Source organism: Mesocricetus auratus, unplaced genomic scaffold, assembly GCF_017639785.1.
Source record: "Mesocricetus auratus isolate SY011 unplaced genomic scaffold, BCM_Maur_2.0 Super-Scaffold_4256, whole genome shotgun sequence".
In the NCBI taxonomy this organism is placed as follows: domain Eukaryota; kingdom Metazoa; phylum Chordata; class Mammalia; order Rodentia; family Cricetidae; genus Mesocricetus; species Mesocricetus auratus.
In genome coordinates, this window is record NW_024429182.1 from 95,840,503 (window position 1) to 95,860,622 (window position 20,120).

The 20,120-nt window shown below is 45.1% G+C and overlaps 1 protein-coding gene across 1 annotated transcript; it reads left to right on the plus strand.

Moving 5' to 3' along the window:
* Positions 1 to 18,490: 18,490 nt before the first annotated feature.
* LOC101826622 (olfactory receptor 52K1-like) lies at positions 18,491 to 19,495 on the plus strand. The gene has a single exon (XM_013116300.1). The coding sequence runs from the start codon at positions 18,491 to 18,493 to the stop codon at positions 19,493 to 19,495; it is 1,005 nt and encodes a 334-aa protein (XP_012971754.1).
* The last annotated feature ends 625 nt before the right edge of the window (positions 19,496 to 20,120 follow it).

Sequence of the window (20,120 nt, forward strand, 5' to 3'; positions counted from 1 at the left end):
GCTGGCTCCTTCTTGACAAGGCTCTGTTGACCTTTCCCCTAGCAAATTTTCACAGCCTTATGGATAGTTACATTTTTATACATGCTCTTTTTTATAAAGACAGGATGCAGATCTGACTCCCCTTGACCTCAGTATGTGGACTAGGCTGGCCTTGAACTCGTAGAGATCCACTCACCTCTGCCTACTGAGTACTGTGACTAAAGGCATGGCCAAAATGTCCTTGGAGAAAAGGGAAGGAATGGTAGATCAAGATTTTTTTTAACTGTAGCTCTCTTTATGTTCAGCAAATTTGCAATGATTCCACAGTCCTACCATATTATCTAGTAGCTGTGAGATACAATATAGAAATAATTTGTTTAAATGCTCTTCTTTTTTAGTATTTTATTAATTCCTTGAGAATCTCATGCAATGTGTTTTGTTTTGTTTTGTTTTGTTGGTTTTCGGGGTTTCTCTGTGTAGCCCTGGCTGCCCTAAAGCTCAGAAGTGTGCCTCTGAGTACTGGGATTATTCAGATGGAGCCTGAATCCAATGGCAAATATTTGTATAAGACAGAAAAAAAAGGCCTGTGGATATGGGCACAGGCTGGAGTCACAACCACAGGCCACAGAAAGCCTGGGGCTGCATCCAGCTGGAAGAGGCGGGGACTGTGTTCTCTCCTAAAGGCACCAAGGAAATATGGCTTGGCAGATGTCTTAGTCTGGGTTCTGTAGCAGCCAGGACTTCGAGAGGAAACCTTTATGTCACTTTAAGCACCTAATTTATGGTCGTTTCTTGTAGAGCACTTGGAAATGAAAACAGAGCCTAAAGAAACACACCATTCTGAGGTCTGAGTCGGCCAAGGAGTGAACTAACCAAGTAATCTATCCAGTGGGAGCTGCCACAGTCCTGTGGAGCAGGAGGAAGAGGTCAGAAAGGCATATCTGTGAGCTATTGCCTGCCAGGCGCAGAGGCCACCCCAGGGAAGAAAGCCATATAAAGTCAGACTGTAGGGGCCTGAGAAGCTCAGTGAGAGGAGCAACTGTGGAGACAAGCCCTGGGCCACACGGCTCAGGGAAGGGTCGTGTGAGATGGATCTTGCCCAGTGAGAGGAGGTCCTTTCCCTTAGTACGCCTCACATCTGAGCCTGGGTGGTGGAAAGTGTGTAGTATGTAGGGTCCCTGACAGATACCTGCAAGCTCCTCCAGCCCTATGGCTACCCACTGTCTACCACCCCGCTGCCTCCTCAACCCATCACGGCTGAAGCACACTCAAGCCCCACAGTGTTGTTCGGTTTCTGCCTTCCCATTCCTTCACCCTCATCCATGGCTTTGGGGATAGGGCTCACATCCCCATGCTGATGAACATAGGTGTCCCTGGCCTATGTGTGAAGTCTTAACCACAGAACTCTCCTCTCAACCCGTGTGCTGCCTCCCAACATCTCAGGCCTACCTCAGGTGGCCCCCCTCCCCCGCTCCGTGGACTAGAATTTTCTAGATCCCCACCTGTCCTTCGCTGGTCCCAAAGAGAAGCAAGACCAAAGGGTAGTGGAGGGAAACAGGTTTGGGCCAGATAAGCCTTGACGCATTGCCACGGCCTTCAGAGTAACCTCCAGTGAGTCACCTAAAAGCACCTAGCCCTAGATACCCCACCACCCACATGGGTGATAAGATGCCCCATCTCAGCAGGACCTGCCACTCCTCATTCTCTTACTTGCAGTCACAACACTCAGTAAAAAATTGCCTTTCCTTGGATTCCTGGCTCCACATTCCTAACAGATTCTGTCTGTTGTACTAACCAACCCTCTGCAGCCCCCTCCCCGACAGAGCCACCGCGCAATCAGCTGAGTTTGGGTCCAGAAGGTCTGAGTTCATCCTGTCTCTGTTGGGTCTCTAGTCCCAGAACCGGACGCTGAACAGCACGGACCGTACGAAGGGCCTGAGTGCCAGGTGACTGGTTGGTTCCTCAGTGCTCCTGGAAGATCATGGGTCCCAGGCAGCTCTTGTCTCTGCCCATGGGCTGAGCTGAAGCCCTAGCTCCCAGGGGAGGGAGGAGGAGTACATTTAAGGGCACTCAGGGAGCCCTGCTGGCTCTCTCTGACTCTGGCTCCTGGGATGAGTGTCAGCTCCAGGGTAAGTATGGAGAGTAGCAGGGGCTGAGTCTCGGGGGCACTTGCTGGGGACATGAGGAGGTGGGGGAAGTGTATGCAGTGGCTTAGTCTCCCCCTCCTCCCATGCCAGCGTCACCATCACACCACTACCCAGTCCACTGGCCTGCCTCCTCAGCCTCACCCCCAGGCCCAGGTCGTCACAGAAGGAAATTGTTTCCTGCATCCCTCATTTTAGAGACGGGGTCTCATTCCAGGGGAAAATGAGCAGAGAATTTATTTCAGCCACCCCCTTTCCCATCACCCTTCTCCTTTTTGTGCTATAATGTCTTCAATAGGAGGAGACGATCCAGGCACCTCCATTGAGATTGATGAGAGGGATGGCGACTTGGGCTTTGGAGTTCCATCCATCTCTGACCTGATTCCCAAGTCTCAGTTTTATGTCATCCAGCTATTTGCACCACACCCACCCTTATTTTGGCTGACTCAAACTTTACTTCTTGATTAGAAATCCAGTCCTCTGAGTTCAACCTCACAGCCCCATGCCCACTAGCTAAGCATCTCTGGTCCTTGGGTGGTGTCTCAACCTCTGATTTTATCCCTAGAACTAGATTAGAGAGCTCTAAACAGTGTTCTGGGCTCCCATAGCACTTTTGGTCTTCCCAGGTAGACGCTAAGCAATTTGGGCACTGAGGCCACATCTAAGGCACATGAAGTCTGAATGAGTGACCGGTAGAGTGACTGGGATATAACAAATATCCAAAAAAGTGTCAACAATAAATGGATAAATGAATAGATAAAGGGTCATTTCCTCTGCCTGTCAGTCCTAAACCAACAAGCCACGTCATACATATTAAAGAACAAGTACTACACTGAAAAGGCATAGTGAAATAGAAGATACCTTTCCCTTTTTAGTTTTTAACATGATTCCGTAAATTCTAGTTTATAAAAAAAATGACACAAAACATAAGTAAATTTCGGTTATTAAAATCAGAAGAAAAACAAGTAATTATCCTTGGAATTCCCAACAGAATCTCCTGAAAACATAACACATACCATATACAAATATAACATGCACATAATACACACAAGCACACCATACACACAACACAGCACATACCAGATAAACACATATAACATACACACATCACCTGACACAACACACACCATACATACACACAAAACACATAATACACACACATCATATACACACATACCATACACACATATATGCTTATACACATGCACAAACACACACCATACACATTAATTTTTTTTAATTTTTTGTAAAGGAAAAAAAAAGCACCACCACACTGTTTTGCCAGACAGAAAGACAAGAGTGTGGCCAAGATTTTGATTCTCCACAGATCACTTTACTACTTTATAGGTTTGATGAAATTCCAATTTTTCAAATTACAACAAGGTAACTTTTGAAAATTGGTAAAGTAATACTAATGGTGGGAAAATTAAATAAGAATAATGAAAAAATAAGCACACTTATGAAATTATTTCATTAGAAATCTAAATAATAATCAAACGGCTCTGGATTCTAACAACTCAGTGCTAAGAAAGCGACCAGATTTAAATATTCAAAAGTACGATACAAACACATATTTCTCTTGAAGAAATAAGCAAGTGGTCAACAAACAAGGGAAAAGATGCTCAGAAAGCACACACTGGACATGTGGTGCACACTTGTGACCCTAGCACTCTGGAGGCAGAGACCGGAGGTTTATGATTTCAAAATTAGTTTGGTCTACATAGTGAGCTCCAGACCACCTAGGACCACGTAGTGAGACTCTATCTCAAAAAAAAAAAAAAAAAAGGAATGAGGGAGGAAGGGATAAAACGAGGATAAAAAGAGAAAAGAAGTCTGGCGGTATTGTCACACGCCTTTAACCCCAGCACTTGGAAGGTAGGAGCAGGCAGAACTATGTGAGCTCAAGGCCAGCCTGGTCTACAGAGTGAGTTCCTGAACAACCAGGGATACACAGTGAAACCCTGTCTGGGGAAGAAAAAAAAAAGAGGGAATAAAAATGGTTAAGCATACAAATATCTGTGAACCAGCAATTCCAGTCCTCAGAATGTAACCAAGAAAAATACTTTAAAACAAAATATTCATGGTAACATTACTAAAATAGTCAGAAAAGTGAAAATAATCTAAATGTCCACTGTGAGAGGATAAATGGGACATGTTCTCTACACAGTAACACACTATTCTTCCTTTAAAAGTGAAGACCAAAGAAGTCACCTCACCATATAATAATCAAAACGTCAAACCTACAGAATAAAGAGAAAATATTAAGAGCAGCTAAAGAAAAAGGCCAAGTAACATATAAAGACAGACCTATCCGAACTACACCCAACTTCTCAATGGAAACTATGAAAGCCAGAAGATCCTGGACAGATGTCCTACAAACGCTAAGGGAACAAGGATGCCACACCAGACTACTATATCCAGCAAAGCTTTCAATTACCATAGATGGGGAAAACAAAATATTCCATGACAAAGCCTGATTTAAACAATACGTATCCATGAATCCAGCTCTACAGAAAGTGCTAGAAGGAAAACCTAGACCCAAAGAAGATAACTACACTCACAAAGACATAGGCAATAGATAATCCCACTTTACCAAACACCAAAAGAAAAAGGGAGGAGAAACTACACAAAATAACTTCATTACCAGTAAATCAAGCACAAACAAGAATCATCAACCAATGGTCATTAATATCCCTCAACGTCAACGGTCTCAACTTGCCTATAAAAAGACACAGACTAGAAGAATGGATAGGAAGACAGAACCCTTCCTTCTGCTGCATACAAGAAACACATCTCAACGTCAAAGACAGACGTTACCTCAGAGTAAAGGGTTGGGAAAAGTCTTTCCAATCAAACGGACCCAAGAAACAAGCTGGTGTAGCAATCCTAATATCTAACAAATTAGACTTCAAATTAAAATCAATCAAAAGAGATGAAGAAGAACATTTCATATTCGTCAAAGGAAAAGTCCATCAAGATGAAGTTTCAATTTTGAACATCTATGCCCCAAATACAAAGGCACCCACACTGAACAATGCACAAATTGCACCATCCCTGGGTAAAGGAAGAAATAAAAAAATAAATAAATTAAAGACTTCCTGGAATTCAACAAGAATGAAGACAAAACATATCCAAACTTATGGGACACTCTGAAAGCAGTGCCGAGAGGAAAGTTCATAGCACTAAGTACTCACATGAAGAAACTGAAGAACAGTCACACTAGAGAATTAATAGCACAACTGAATGCTCTAGAACAAACCCAGGAGGAGTAGACACCAGAAATAATCAAATTGAGGGCTGAAATCAATCAAATAGAAACCAGGAAAACATTGCAAAGAATCAATGAAACAAAGAGTTGGTTCTTTGGGAAAGTCAAAAAGATAGACAAACCTTTGTCCAAACTAACCAAAAGACAGAGAGCATGCTAATTAACAGATCAGAAATGAAAAGGGGAACATAACAACGGACACTAAGGAAATCCAGAAAATCATCAGGGCATACTTTGAAAATCTGTACTTCACAAAATTTGAAAATTTAAAGAAAATGGACAATTTCCTGGATAGATATCACTTGCCAAAACTAAATCAAGAACAGATAAACAGTCTAAACATACCTATAACCCTTAATGAAATAGAAGCAGTCATCAAAAGCCTCCCAACCAAAAAAAAGCCCAGACCCAGATGGCTTCAGTGCAGAATTCTACCAGAAATTCTAAGAAGATCTAATTCCAATACTCCTCAAAGTGTTCCACACAATAGAAACAGGAGGCTCACTGACAAACTCTTTTTACGAGGCTACAATTACCTTGGTACCCAAGCCACACAAAGACACAACTAAGAAAGAGAACTATAGATCAATTTCCCTCATGAACAACGATGCAAAAATACTCAATAAAATACTAGCAAATCGGATTCAAGAACACATCAGAAAAATCATTCACCATGATCAAGTAGCTTCATCCCAGGAATGGAGGGATGGTTCAACATTAGAAAATCTATCAATGTAATTCACCATATAAACAAACTACAAAAGAAAAACCGCATGATCATCTCACTAGATGCTGAAAAAGCCTTTGACAAAATCCAGCACCCCTTCCTGATAAAGGTCCTAGAGATATCAGGGATAACAGGAACGTACCTGAATATAATAAAAGCAATATACAGTAAACCAACAGCTAAAATCAAACTAAATGGAGAGAAACTCAACACAATTCCGCTAAAATCAGGAACAAGACAAGGCTGTCCACTTTCTCCATATCTCTTCAATATTGTACTTGAAGTTCTAACTAGAGCAATAAGACAACAAAAGGAGATCAAGGGGATACAAATAGGAAAAGAAGAAGTCAAGCTTTCACTATTTGCAGATAATATGATAGTTTGCATAAGTGACCCGAAAAACTCTTCAAGGGCACAGCTAGAGCTGATAAACACCTTCAGCAAAGTGGCAGGATACAAGGTTAACTCAAAAAAATCAGTAGCCCTATTATATACAGATGATAAAGTGGCTGAGAAAGAAATCAGAAACATCACTCTTCAGATTAGCTATAAACAGCATCAAATATCTGGGGGTAACATTAACCAGAAAAGTGAAAGATCTGTATATCAAGAACTTTGAGTCTCTAAAGAAATAAATCAAAGAGGATACCAGAAAATGGAAAGATCTCCCATGCTCTTGGATTGGTAGGATCAACATAATAAAAATGGGAATGTTGCCAAAAGCAATCTACAGATTCAATGCAATCCCTATGAAAATTCCGGCACAATTCTTCACAGACCTTGAAAGAACAATAATCAACTTTATATGGAAAAACAAAAGATCCAGGATAGCCAAAACAACCCTATACAATGAAGGAACTTCGGGATGCATCGCCATACCTGACTTCAAGCTCTTCTACAGAGCTATAGTCCTGAAAACAGCTTGGTATTGGCACAAAAATAGACAGGTAGACCAATGGAATCGAATTGAAAACCCTGATTTTAACCCACACACCTATGAACACTTGATTTTTGACAAAGTAGATAAAATTATACAATGGAAAAAAAGAAAGCATCTTCAACAAATGGTGCTAGCATAACTGGATAATGCCATGCAGAAGACTGCAGATAGATCCATGTCTGTTGCCTTGCACAAAACTTAAGTCCAAATGGATCAAAGACCTCAACATAAATCCAACCACACTGAAACTCTTAGAAAGAGGGAGATACTCTTCAACAAACTGATGCAGGAGACTGCTTCCACAACATAACACCAATAGCATAGACACTGAGATTGACAATTAACAAATGGGACCTCCTGAAACTAAGAAGCTTCTGTAAGGCAAAGGACACAGTCAGCAAGACAAAAAGGCAGCCCACAGAATGGTAAAAGATAGTCACTAACCTCACATCTGACAGAGGGCTGATCTCCAAAATTTACAAAGAACTCAAGAAGCAAGTCCCCAAAACACCAAAGTGGGGTACAGAACTAAATAGAGAATTCTCAATAGGAGAGTCTAAAATGGCTGAAAGACACTTAAGAAAGTGCTCAACATCCTTAATCATCAGGGAAATGCAAATCAAAGCAACTCTGAGATACCATCTTACTCCTTTCAGAATGGTTAAAATCAAAAACACCAATGACAATTTATGCTGGAGAGGATGTGGAGAGAGAACACTCCTCCACTGCTGGTGGGAGTGCCAACTCGTACACCCACTTTGGAAATCAGTATGGAGATTCCTCGGGAAGATAGGACTCAATCTACCACAAGACCCAGCAATTCCACTTATAGGCATATATCCAAAAGATGCAAATTCATACAACAAGGACATCTGTTCCACTAAGTTCATAGCTGCATTATTTGTAATAGCCAGAACCTGAAAGCAACCTAGATGCTCCTCAACTGAAGAGTGGATAGAGAAAATGTGGTACATTTATACAATGAAGTACTACTCAGCAGAAAAAAAAAAACAATGGAATCTTGAAATTTGCAGGTAAATGGATGGCACTAGAAGAAACCATCCTGAGTGGGGTAACCCAGTCACAAAAAGACAAACATGGTATGTACTCACTCATATATGGATTTTAGACATGGATCAGGATAGTTCCAGTCTGCAATGCCACTGACAGAGAGTGTGGGAAATAGGAAAGAACCTAAGAGAGATATGCATGGTACCTCAGAGAAGAGGAATGAGGCAGGATCTCCTGAACAGATTGGGAACACGGTGGGAGGTTTGGGGGGGGGAGTGGGAGCTGGGAAGAAGAGAAGGGTGAGAAGAGGAAGAGAAAGTAGGTCATGGGGGAAACAGGAAGGTTGAGTGGGGGGGGATAGAATAGGGGGAGAACAGGATGAGAAATACTACAATAGAGGGAGTCATAGGTTTGATGAGAGATCTGGCACCAGTGGGACCTCTAGCGATCTAAAAGGATGACACCAACTGGCAAGCTAAGCAATAGTGGAGAAACTACCTTAAATGTCTGTTCCTGATAATGAACTTGACGTCTACCTTATATGCCATCCTAGAACCTTCATCCAGTGACTGATGGAAGCAGAGGCAAACACCCACAATTAAACACTGAACTGAACCCACAGAACCCAGTGACAGAGAGAGAGGAGCGATGAGCAAATTGGCAAAGAATGGGCTGGCGAAACCAGCAGAGACAGCTGATCTGAACAGGGGAGAGCTCTTGGACCCCAGACTGACAGCTGGGAGGCCAGCATGGGACTGATCCAGACCCCCGAATGTGAGAGTCAGTGAGGAGGCCTGGGCAACCTATGGGGCCCTGGGCAGTAGATCAGTATTTATCCCTGGCATACAAATGGGCTTTGTGTGTCCATAACACAAAGAGGATGATCTCTCAGCCTGGACTCTTAGGGGAGTGCCTGGACCCTGCCCTGAGTGAAATGACAGACTCTGGATATCCCCTATGTGGAAGGAAGTGGGGATAGGGTGGGAGGCTGGAGGGGATGGTGGGGGGTGCAGGAGGAGAGGAGGGAGAGGGAACTGGGATTGACATGTGAAGCAAGCTATTTTAAAAATTAAAGTAATAAAAATTTTTTTTAAAAAGAGTGGCTGGGGATGTAGGTCAGCGGCAAAACACTTACCTAGATTGTGCAGAGGAGCCCTGGATTTGATCCTTAGCACTGAGAAAAAGGTCATTGTTAGTGAGATAGGGGTGGAGATAGAAGAGACCTCTACTTGCTACTTCATGGTCTCTGAAGGTATCATGGCTCAAATACAAATAATAAATGATAGCAACAAATTATTTTTTTTTTGTTTAAGAGACAGGGTTTCTCTGTATTGTTTTGGAGGCTGCCTGGCCTCAAACTCACAGAGATCTGCCTGCCTCTGCCTCCTGAGTGCTGGGATTAAAGGTGTGCGCCACCACCGCCCGGCCCGATAGCAACAAATTATTAAGAATTTTAAATGGAGACTGGAGAGATGGCTCAGTGGTTAAGATCACTTGCCACTCTTTCATGGGTTTTCCCAGCACCCATGTCAAGCTGCTCACAGTTAGTCGCCTGCAACTCCAGCTGGCTTCCTAGAGCATCCACACACATGGCATACATCTACACATAAATAAACTAATCTACACATAAATAAAATTTAAAATAATAACAGATACAATAAAGTGGAGGCTAGAGAGATGTCTCAATGGTGAAGAGATCATACTGCTTTTGCAGAGGACCCAACTTATGTTCCTAGCACCGTGTCAGGCAAACTGTAACTCCAGCTCCAGGAGATCCAGCGCCCTCTTATGGCCTCCATAGGTATCTGGTCTTGATGTGCACATACACACATACATATACAAACAATTAAAAATGAAATAAAAATTGAAGAATTGAAAATGTTTCTCTTTTGGTTTTTCAAGACAGAGTTTTCCTCCATAATCTAGATGTCCTGGAACTAGCTCTGTAGACTTTGAACTCAGAGATCTGCCTGCCTCTGCCTCCCCATTGCTGGGATTAAAGGTGTGTACCACCACCACCCAGTGAAAATGTTTCTTTTAAACCTGAGACAAAATTATAATCACATTAAGTAATATTAAAAATGAGCTGCCTTGCCAGATGGTAGTAGCACACACCTTTAATACCAGCAACTTGGAGGCTGAGTCAGGCAGATCTCTGTGAGTTTGAAGTCAGCCTGTTCTACAGACCTAGTTCTGGGGCAGTCAGGGCTACACAAAGAAACCCTGACTTGAAAAAAAATAGAGTTTCCTTAAATCTCAAAGTCTAATATGCTAGTTTGGGTTTGTATTTCTTTTAAGTATTGTTCTGATTTGCATTTTACTTAACAGATTATTTGATCATTAGAAGTTTGTAATCATTGAGTATTAATAAATACTTACATGAATAAATAGTTAAATCTCCTCTCAGTTACTCCTGCTTGGTGCCTTGCAAACTGATGGATCAATTATGAATTCCTACCAGCATTCCCCTGTGACAGCTTCGAGAACTGTAAGAGACGGCACAGCTTCATAAGGGCCACATTGCAAAAGAAACTTGAGAACCACTGAGGGATCTTCCTGGAATTAAAAAAAGAAAATATTAGCCAGGCATGGTGAATCTCTGTGGCTTTGAGGCTAGCTTGACCTACAAAGCAAGTTCCAGGACAGCCAGGGCTATTATACGAGAAACCCTATCTCAAAAAACCAAATATATATATATATATATATATATATATATATATATATTAGAAATGAAATTTTAGATAGGCAGTGATGACTTTTGTGTTTGTTTGTTTGTTTGCTTGCTTTGGTTGTTTTGGTTTGGGTTTTTTTTTTTTTGGTTTGGTTTGGTTTTGGTTTGGTTTTGGTTTTTCAAGACAGGGTTTCTCTGTGGCTTTGGAGGCTGTCCTGCAACTAGCTCTTGTAGACCAGGCGGCAATGATGATTTCTTATGGACTATTTTCAAATAATGCTCTTCTAAAAGCAAATTAAAAATTCAAACCAGGATCAGCATCCAGCAAGAGATTAAAAACTAGTAAGACAGGTATGGTGGAAAACACCTTTTTTTTGTTTTTCAAGATAGGGGTCTCTCTGTGTAGCTCTGGCTGTCCTGGAACTCACTCTGTAAACCAGGCTGGCCTTTAACTCACAGAGATCTGCCTACCTCTGTCTCCCAAGTGCTGGGATTAAAGGTGTGTGCCACCACTGCCCAGCTTGGAAAACACCTGTTATCCCAGCATGTAGATGTCTGTGAGTTGGCCAGCCTGATCTACATAGTTAATTTCCAGGTTAGTCAGGGATGCATAGTGTAGAGCTCGTCTCAAAGAAAATAAACAAAAGCTGAAGTAACAATAATAATAGGTCTAAATGAAAGTTATCCATTTCCACTTAACTATGGGTAACTGTGTGTGATGTCTGCCCCACTGAACTCATTCAGAAGCTAAATCCTTAGTCTTTGCATTGTTTTACACGTATTTTTGTGCGTATGTGTTTGAATGTGTGTACACCACATGCATATGTAGAAGTCAGAGGACAGCTCTTGGGAGCTGGTTCTTTTCCTTCCACTGGGGGACCTGGGGATTGAACTCAAGTTTTCAGGCTTGGATGCAAGCACTTTTACCTGCTGTGCCACATGCTGGTCCAAATCCCCAGTCTTTTAATTTTTAATTTTGTTTTTCAAGACAAGATCTCTCTGTGTCGTCCTGGCTGTCCTGGGGAACTGATTATGTAGACCAAGCTGACCTCAAACTCAGAGATCCTCCAGCCTCTGCTTGGGGGACTGTATACTACCATACCCTAATCTTCAGTCTTACATTAATGCATTAAGAGTGTGAGTGTGACTGTCTCTAGAAGTAAGACCTTTAAAAAATAAAAGTAGATTAAACATTAGGGTAGGGTGGGGCCTCTGTAATCCTGGTGGCTTTCTAGGGAGGAGGGAGACTGAGACAGAAACAGAGGTACATGGGCTCCATGCTGTGAGGCAGCCGGCACCTTCAACTTGCCTTTTGGATCTCCTGCCTCCAAAACCGAAAGCTAAGTAGACCTCCTTTTCTTTATAAAGAATGTGGCCCTTTCTATTACTGTACCTGAACATGTGGAGGACCTTATGGGACTGGTTAAAGGGAGGAGACCGAGAGAGTTTGGAGCATCATGCACTGCAGATGGTTTGGGTGAGGGCTCGGAGAACCAGAGTGCTGTCGGGAACGTACGTGGACTGCCAAGGCCATGCCAATGCGGTTTCTGATGGAAATGCGGACAATTCTCTTGGGAACTGGCGTAAAAGCCATCCTTGTTACCTCGTGGCGAAGAGTTTGGCTTCCTTGTGTCCTTGTCCAGAGGCACCTTGGAAAGCTGAGCTTCAAAATGACCATCTAGTGTGCCTAGCAGGTGAGCTCTCCAAACAGAGAGGCATCCAGGCTGCTGCGTGGCTGCTCTTAATGGCTCATAGTCAAATGAGAGAGCAATGGGATGATTTGAAGGCAGAGCTGTTTAAAAGGGAAACAGAGTGGCTTAGCCAGAGGAGGAACCACCGGGGTATAAAAAGGAAAGGCTGGTCTGAACAGGCCCTGGCCAAGAAGATGAAAGCGGGCGATGGTGTTGAATCCTGGCAATAAGAAAGATGTCTTGAAGGGATCCCAGAAAAAAAGCCCCAAAGCTGCCTGGGGATTCTGGTTTGCTGGCAAAGAGATCCTTGACTTCAGTCATGATTCCAAGGGGCCTGCACACAGCACCTGTAAGCCACAGACCTTGGCAGCGTTCTTGTACGAGAGATTTTGCAGGCAGAAGAGGAAACCCTGGGAGGCCAGGAAGAAGGCTGCCTTCAGGTTGGAGTCTCTGTGGAGATCGTCTGATGAGGTGATGCCTCATGGAGCTGTGCGAGTGAAGCCACACTAGAAACCCCAGAAGAAAAGCAGTGATGCCAGTGCCCTCAAACAGCAGCCACAGAAAGCTGCAAGCAGTGTGACCCACAAGCCTCTGAAAGCTGCAACATCGGTTTGCAACCATCCACAGCAGCCTTGAGGGTGGAGACCGACAGAGCATAGAGACTCCCAGCTCGACTTTAGATAGCATCCGGATCTATCCCAGAGGTAGAGACACCAGGGAGAGCCCACATAGTGGCAAGGCTGAGCAGAAACATTCAGACCGAGCTGAGGTACAGAGCTCCTTCCAGGGCAGTGCTCACTGGAGCTACAGGGGGTAAGACTACAGAGCTACCAACATGAAAGACCAGCCTGGGAGAGCTATGGAAAGAGACTCTGGCCTGTGAGGACTGGAGCAAAGCCCCACAAGAGAGAAGGTGACTTTGCCCATTGGCTTTACTTCTGCCTTGAGCTCATTATTCATCTCTAGTCCATCCCTTCCTTTAGGGACAGGAGGGTTAGTTTATGCTGTGGTCAGCCACCCAAACCACAGTCACTCTGCCCCTAGTGCCCGGGCCAGCCTGCATGTGCATGGGTGGCAAGCACTTCCTCCCTGAGCCAAGCCACCAAGCCTGCCTCAATGCCCAGAGACTACTGACTCAGAGACACCAATGAGAAGAGGACATACAGTAGAGTCAGCTGTCTGAGCCAATGGGACCTTGGGAGGGGGTATAAAGGCAGGCCTAACTTCCTTAATAAACGAGTCTGCAGCTTGCTCTGCTACTCATTAACTCCCAGTGCCTGAGTCATTGAGGGTGCATCTTCTCACCCCCTCCCCCAAGAGGTGTCTGAGCAGAGTAACCTACAACAAATCTGTAGCCAATTAGCCAACCTTGGTAGCATGTGTAGCTTGTTACCTATATGGATTTTGCTGTAATTTTATGGTGAATATTCACGTCTCTGATCTCATGTCATCCCAAGCCTAGACTCTAGACATCAATGCAGATAACTTGGGAAGCCTCAGGGCACAGTGACCAGGGTTCACATTGGTCATCATATCTACCCACATCAAGCTGTAGAATAAAGAACATGATTGAGGCTCTGCATAGAACCAAGGCCAAGTTCTCTGGCCACCAAAAGATTCACATCTCAAAAAAGTGGGGCTTCACCGAGTTTAATGCAGATTAATTTGTAGACATGGGAGCTGAGGAGCGGCTCATCCCTGCTAGTGGTCAGGGCAAAATTATCTGCAGTCCTGTTCCCCTGGACAAATGGCAGGCCCTGCACTCCTAATGGTTTCCACAGTACTCTCTTACGCCTCACCAAATCACATTCAATAACAAATCTAACACTCAGTCTGCCTTGGAGAAAAGAAAAAAAAAAGGTTTAGCTAAGAATTCACAGGCCAGGCATGATAGAATACACCTTAATTCCAGCACTCTGGACCCAAAGGCAGGCAGATCTCTGTGAGTTTGAGGGCAGCCTGGTCTACATAGATTTCCTGGTCAGCCAGGCCTACATATTGATACCCTGTCTCAGAGAGAGAGAGAGAGAGAGAGAGAGAGAGAGAGAGAGAGAGAGAGAGAGAGAGAGAGAGAGAGAGAGAGAATTCATTGCATATAAGCATCTGGTGGCCACAGCTTGATGTGGCTTTTGTTCTCACCAGATGGCATAGTAGGATTTAGTATTAAGGTAGGAAAGTGGGAAGCATGTTGGAAAGCCAACATCAAGCATGGATGTAGAGAGAGCTCATATTTATATCATGAGGACTCTTGCAAAGACAGGAGTTAAAACTGTAGTCAGGATGTATTGTATGAGAAAACAATCTACTTCAAACAAACAAAATAAAACAACAGAAGTTAAGATAGCTAAGCATTGAGACTCTTTTACTAAATTACAATGAATAATCTGTTCATATACATGTGCTGTTCACACACATACACAGAGAGAGAGAGAGAGAGAGAGAGAGAGAGAGAGAGTCAATGTACAAATGTGGTGTGCATGTAATTCCAGCACTTGGGAGACTGAGGCAGGAAGATAGTGAATTCTAGGCCAGGTTGAGCTACAGTATGAGACCCTGTCTCAAAGGCGAGGACAGTGAGGAAGGGAGAAAGAGAAAGGATATCTAAGAACCAGTGGTGTTCCATTTTTAACTATCAAGTGAGTAAAGACTAAGAAAAATTAAGTTTAATGCATTCTTACCTACTGAGTGTCAGACAGCGAAGTCACCAGCCACTGCCATAATAAGTGTGCTAGGAATAATATTAACAAGAATGGGGTTGATAGTGGTAGAAGGAATAAAGACAGACATATTTCAAAGAAGAAACAAAAAAACTAGGCAGATTAGGCCAGGGCCCAGGTATGCAGGGGGGAGGGCAGTTCTCCATGCCTTTCCCAGCCCTCACTGCTTCCTCTAGCCCATCCCAGGAAACATGGGGTGGCAGCATTTCTAACAGAGGGGACACCAAAGAATGGCAGTGTTTGGGAATGAGGACGTGACTCCAGTGCACAGTGTGATCCATGGAGACTGGCTGCAAGGGACAGACCTGGCTACGGGGATGTGGAGTCACTGACTTGGTGGGCTGTGGCCCCATTAGATGGATCAGAACACTTGGAAGGGATGGGCGAGAGAGTCAAAGGAGAATTGGTCGACTACTCTCTGCAGGGACTCCCTGCAGACAAGGCCCTCCCTGTCCCTAGCTTGTCTCCACCAGGAGCTGTTCTCACTCACACCATTCCCCCACCTAGAGGATCCTGGTGACCACTGGGGCCCTGGTAATTGGCTAAGTCAGAACCTGGGAGGGAACCTCAGAAGCTCTTGTTTCCCTGAGGGAGGTATGGAGAGAATTTAACTCACTCTGGCAACCGGGGACTGAGTTGACCACTCCTTACTTCCCCCGCCTGTGTGAGTCCAGGTAAGTAGGACAGTGTGTGCCTAGCCAGGCAGGGGCATGGGGGAGGCTCTCAGAGAGGATAGGAATGGGGGCAGGGGCCAACTCCATCTCCACAGTTCCCCTTGCCAAGTACTTCCAATTCAGGAAAAACAAGGCCCACACCCATAGTTCCAGCCTCCAATCTTGATTCTCAGGGCTTTTGAGGTTGACCATGTCTCCTGAGAGGAACCCAGAATCACAGTGTAGAGGACTGAATCTGACTTAACTCCTTTCCTCTTGCATAGAGTTCAACAAATTCCAGACCTTTCTGACAGGTGTGCATCTCAAAGCAGCCAGTGTTTCACGCATCAGTGACCTGTGCCCAACCGCCTTCCCTTCTGCATGTTGACACAACCACATTCACCCAACAAATCTGTGTACCTGAAAGCAGGCTTCTGTTAGCACAGACAACACAACCAGTACCGAGAAGGACCCCATTCTCAGGAAAGAGCTGAGAATCAATTTGCCTTTTCTGGATAGATGGGAACTAAGATTCCATAATGTTTACAAGCTCAGGTGCAGAGTAGGTCCCTATGCACACAGACCAAAGTAGCAGCCTTCCTTTGTCCCCACACTCCCTATTCATGTCCAGGATTTAGGGGCAGGTTCCAAGCTCACTTCTTTCGCCTACTAAAAAAAGACATAGAGAAAGAAGCACCAAGATTGGTCTGGTAGTCCATGCCTGCACCATCACAGCACTTGGCGGGTAGAAGCAGAAGGATGAGGAGTGAGTTTAAGGCCAGCCTAGAAGACATGAGACCCTGGAGAGAGACAGGGAGAGAGGACAGACAGACAGACAGACAGACAGACAGACAGACAGACAGACAGACAGACAGAGGAAGAGGTGGGGAAGAAAATAAGAAAAAGAGTAGTTATCCAAGCTGCTCATCAACTTTACAGACACCCTGGAAAGCTGTTATTGTAACTCCCACTCCACAGCTAAGGATGGAATAAATCCTTTGACTTGCCAGAGTCACACAAGGGAGTGGCAGGACCAGACTTCCCCATGACAATCTCACTCCACCATGCTGTCCCACGAGCTCAGCACACTCCAGCTTTGGGCCCTCCTCTTCCCAGCCTGGCCTCCCTCCAACTTAAAATTCTGTCTCCTTATCAGTGTCAGTCACTCTTTGTGCTGCCTCCTACAAGGTCAGGAGACAGAACACACCCAGCACCCTATCCTGTCAGGACCACATTTAGACCAACCCAAACCTCTGTCCCAAAAGACTCCTCTAAAAGACTGGGTTTTTCTTGGCGTAGTAACACACACCTTTAATCTCAGCACTGAGGCGACAGAGGCAGGTGGATTTCTGAGTTCAAAGTCAATCTGATCTACAGAGCAAGTTCCAGGACAGCCAGAGCTACACAGAGAAATCCTGTCTCAAAAACTAAACCAAACAACAAACAAACAAAATGCAGTGTGTTTTATAGGTTGGACAACCTCTGTGGCTCCTGGGAGCACACCCAGGAACAAGGGAGGAATGTTCAAAGGGATGCTGGTAACTCCATAGAAAGTCCTTTCTAAGGGTGAGCTCTGCCCCAAACTCCAGTTGAGGTACAATGGCTTGCTTCACAAGAAGACAGACACCCCAAAATAGGATGGGCTTCAAAACAAAATAAAAGCATTATCCACAAAAGCCTCTGTCCTTCTCAACATCAGAGAACTGCGCATCCTACTGGGAATCACATTCCTGCAGGAGGGCCTGACTCCTTCGTCCTCAGAGTCCACCCTCTGCTGTCCACAGATGCCTGAGCACCACAGGTCTCTAGTGCCAAAGGACTCCCATGCTGTGATGCCAGGGGAGGCCAGGAAAGAACAAGAATGATCACGCTGCCCTTTCCTACCCCTTTCTCACCACCACTAAATAACTTAAAATAATATGAGCGGTCCTTATCATAGTCCAGGCTCCTTTGAGAACCTCGGCCCTGAGTCATAGTCTCCTCCCTTAGCCTCACCCAGTCCACACCCTCCTCTGTTCAGACACTGGAGTCAGCCTAAGATGGCTCTCCGGATTAAATGTCTGCACTTCTGAAGAGACGGTTGAAAACTCAGGGTTGAAGAGAATGTACATTTTGATGATGATTCCAGAAAGAAGCAGGGGTAAAGAGGGAGAAAGAGGCAGGGAAGAGCCAAAGCAGCAGCCGTGCAGCTCGCCTAGATGGTACAGTCACAAAAGATGACAGAGAGAAACTGCTCTGCTGTTTTTCCCCACCTCGGGTTTTTGTCACATCAACTGAACCTAGAATGTAAAGGAAAGGACTCCATTTCAGCACCTTAGAGTTCATTACATTGCATTTCATGTCACCTTGATCGCATTCCCTCAAGACAGAGACAATCTATTACCCACCCGGTGGTCCACGTCCCAGGTATACAAACTAGCACACAGTAGGTCTTCAATAAGGACTCCGTGGAAACGAAGGGAGAGCGAATGGGTAGGGACTGTGGAAGCTATTTATTTCTTAAAGTACTACACGAAATGTTAACACGTAGCTCTTCATTTCCTCCATAGAAATGCTGCAGTTGATGGCTGGCAAAGCACCCAGGCCAGCCTGGTGAGGCTGGGGCAGGTTCTTGCAGGGCCTTTCAGGCACTGAAACCAGGCACCCTGCCCCTCCTCCTCCCTGGAGCCGCCCTGTGCCCTCAGGCATCATGTCAGGGTGGAGCAATGGCACCTACAACGAGTCCTACACCAGCTTCCTCCTGGTGGGCTTCCCAGGGATGCAGGAAGCCAGAGCCCTCCTGGTGCTGCCCTTCCTCAGCCTCTACCTGGTGATCCTCTTCGCCAACGCCCTGGTCATCCACACGGTGGCATCCCAGAGGAGCCTGCACCAGCCCATGTACCTGCTCATCGCCCTGCTCCTGGCTGTCAACATCTGCGCTGCCACCACTGTACTGCCTGCCATGCTGTTCAGCTTCTCCACACGCTTCAACCGCGTCTCCCTCCCTCGATGCCTGGGACAGATGTTCTGCATCTACTTCTTCATTGTCTTTGACTGCAACATCCTCTTGGTCATGGCCCTGGATCGCTATGTGGCCATCTGCTATCCTCTCCGCTACCCAGAGATAGTGACAGGGCAGTTACTGGCTGGTCTGGTGGGGCTGGCGGCCACCAGGAGCACATGCATCGTTACTCCTGTGGTGGTGCTGGCCTCCCGGGTCCGCTTCTGCCGCTCGGATGTGATCCCCCACTTTGCCTGTGAGCACATGGCCCTGATGAAGCTCTCTTGCGGGGACATCTCACTGAATAAGACTGTGGGGCTCGCTGTTCGCATCTTCAATAGAGTCCTCGATATGCTTCTGCTAGGAGCCTCCTACTCCCGTATCATCCATGCTGCCTTCAAGATTTCATCAGGTGGAGCACGGTCCAAGGCCCTGAATACCTGTGGCTCCCACCTGTTGGTCATCTTCACGGTCTACTCCTCCACCATGTCCTCATCCATCGTCTACCGTGTGGCCCGCACTGCCTCCCAAGACGTGCACAACCTGCTCAGTGCCTTCTACCTGTTGCTCCCGTGTCTGGTCAACCCCATCATCTATGGGGCCAGAACCAAGGAAATCAGGCAGCACCTGGAAACTCTGTTCCAAAGGACTCAGCAACAGGTTTCCACTGAGAAGCCCCAGTCCCTGCCCTCACATGGAGAGCTTCCTGGCTGACCTTCCAGAATTGGTAGGTCCCAAAATCACTCTCACTATCAGGAGAGGCATTCATGTGAGTGAGTCATCTCTGGTATGGTTTGTCATGCTATAGTCAAACTCTTTTCATGACAAGGTTCTATTCTATAGCCTCAGCTGTCTAGAACTCCTTAAGTAGCTCATGATGACCTGGAACTCAATGTTAATTCCCCTTTCTTAGCTTGCCAAATGCTTGCATTAGAGGTGTGAGTGTCCAGCTTATCTGCATTCATCTTTGAGAATCTTATGTCCACTTTCTGAAAATCACCTACTCATTCTGAACTACCACTGGCAAAGCATGAGACCATCCCTGGTTCTCTCCCCTCAGCATATGTTTTAGTCGTTTATTTATTTGTACACCCATCAGATGTTTATTCTGCATACATCGTTGTAACTAATGATTGCAAAGAAAGAGAAAAAAAATGTCTCTTTCCAGAAGGAGAGCCCAGATATAGCAATCTATAGTAGTTTCTGTACAAAACCCTGAGGAAAGGAGGGGGAGGAGACATTCACCACAGGTAGGAATGCACTGGTGGTTTGAATGAGAGCTGAAGCATAATAAAGTGTTCTCTAGGAAGGATGGGATAGAGAAAAGGAAACCTATTCT

What these genes read in the sequence shown, in the direction of transcription:
- LOC101826622 (XM_013116300.1), top strand. Translation starts at nt 18,491, where the DNA reads ATGTCAGGGTGGAGCAATGGCACCTACAACGAGTCCTACACCAGCTTC.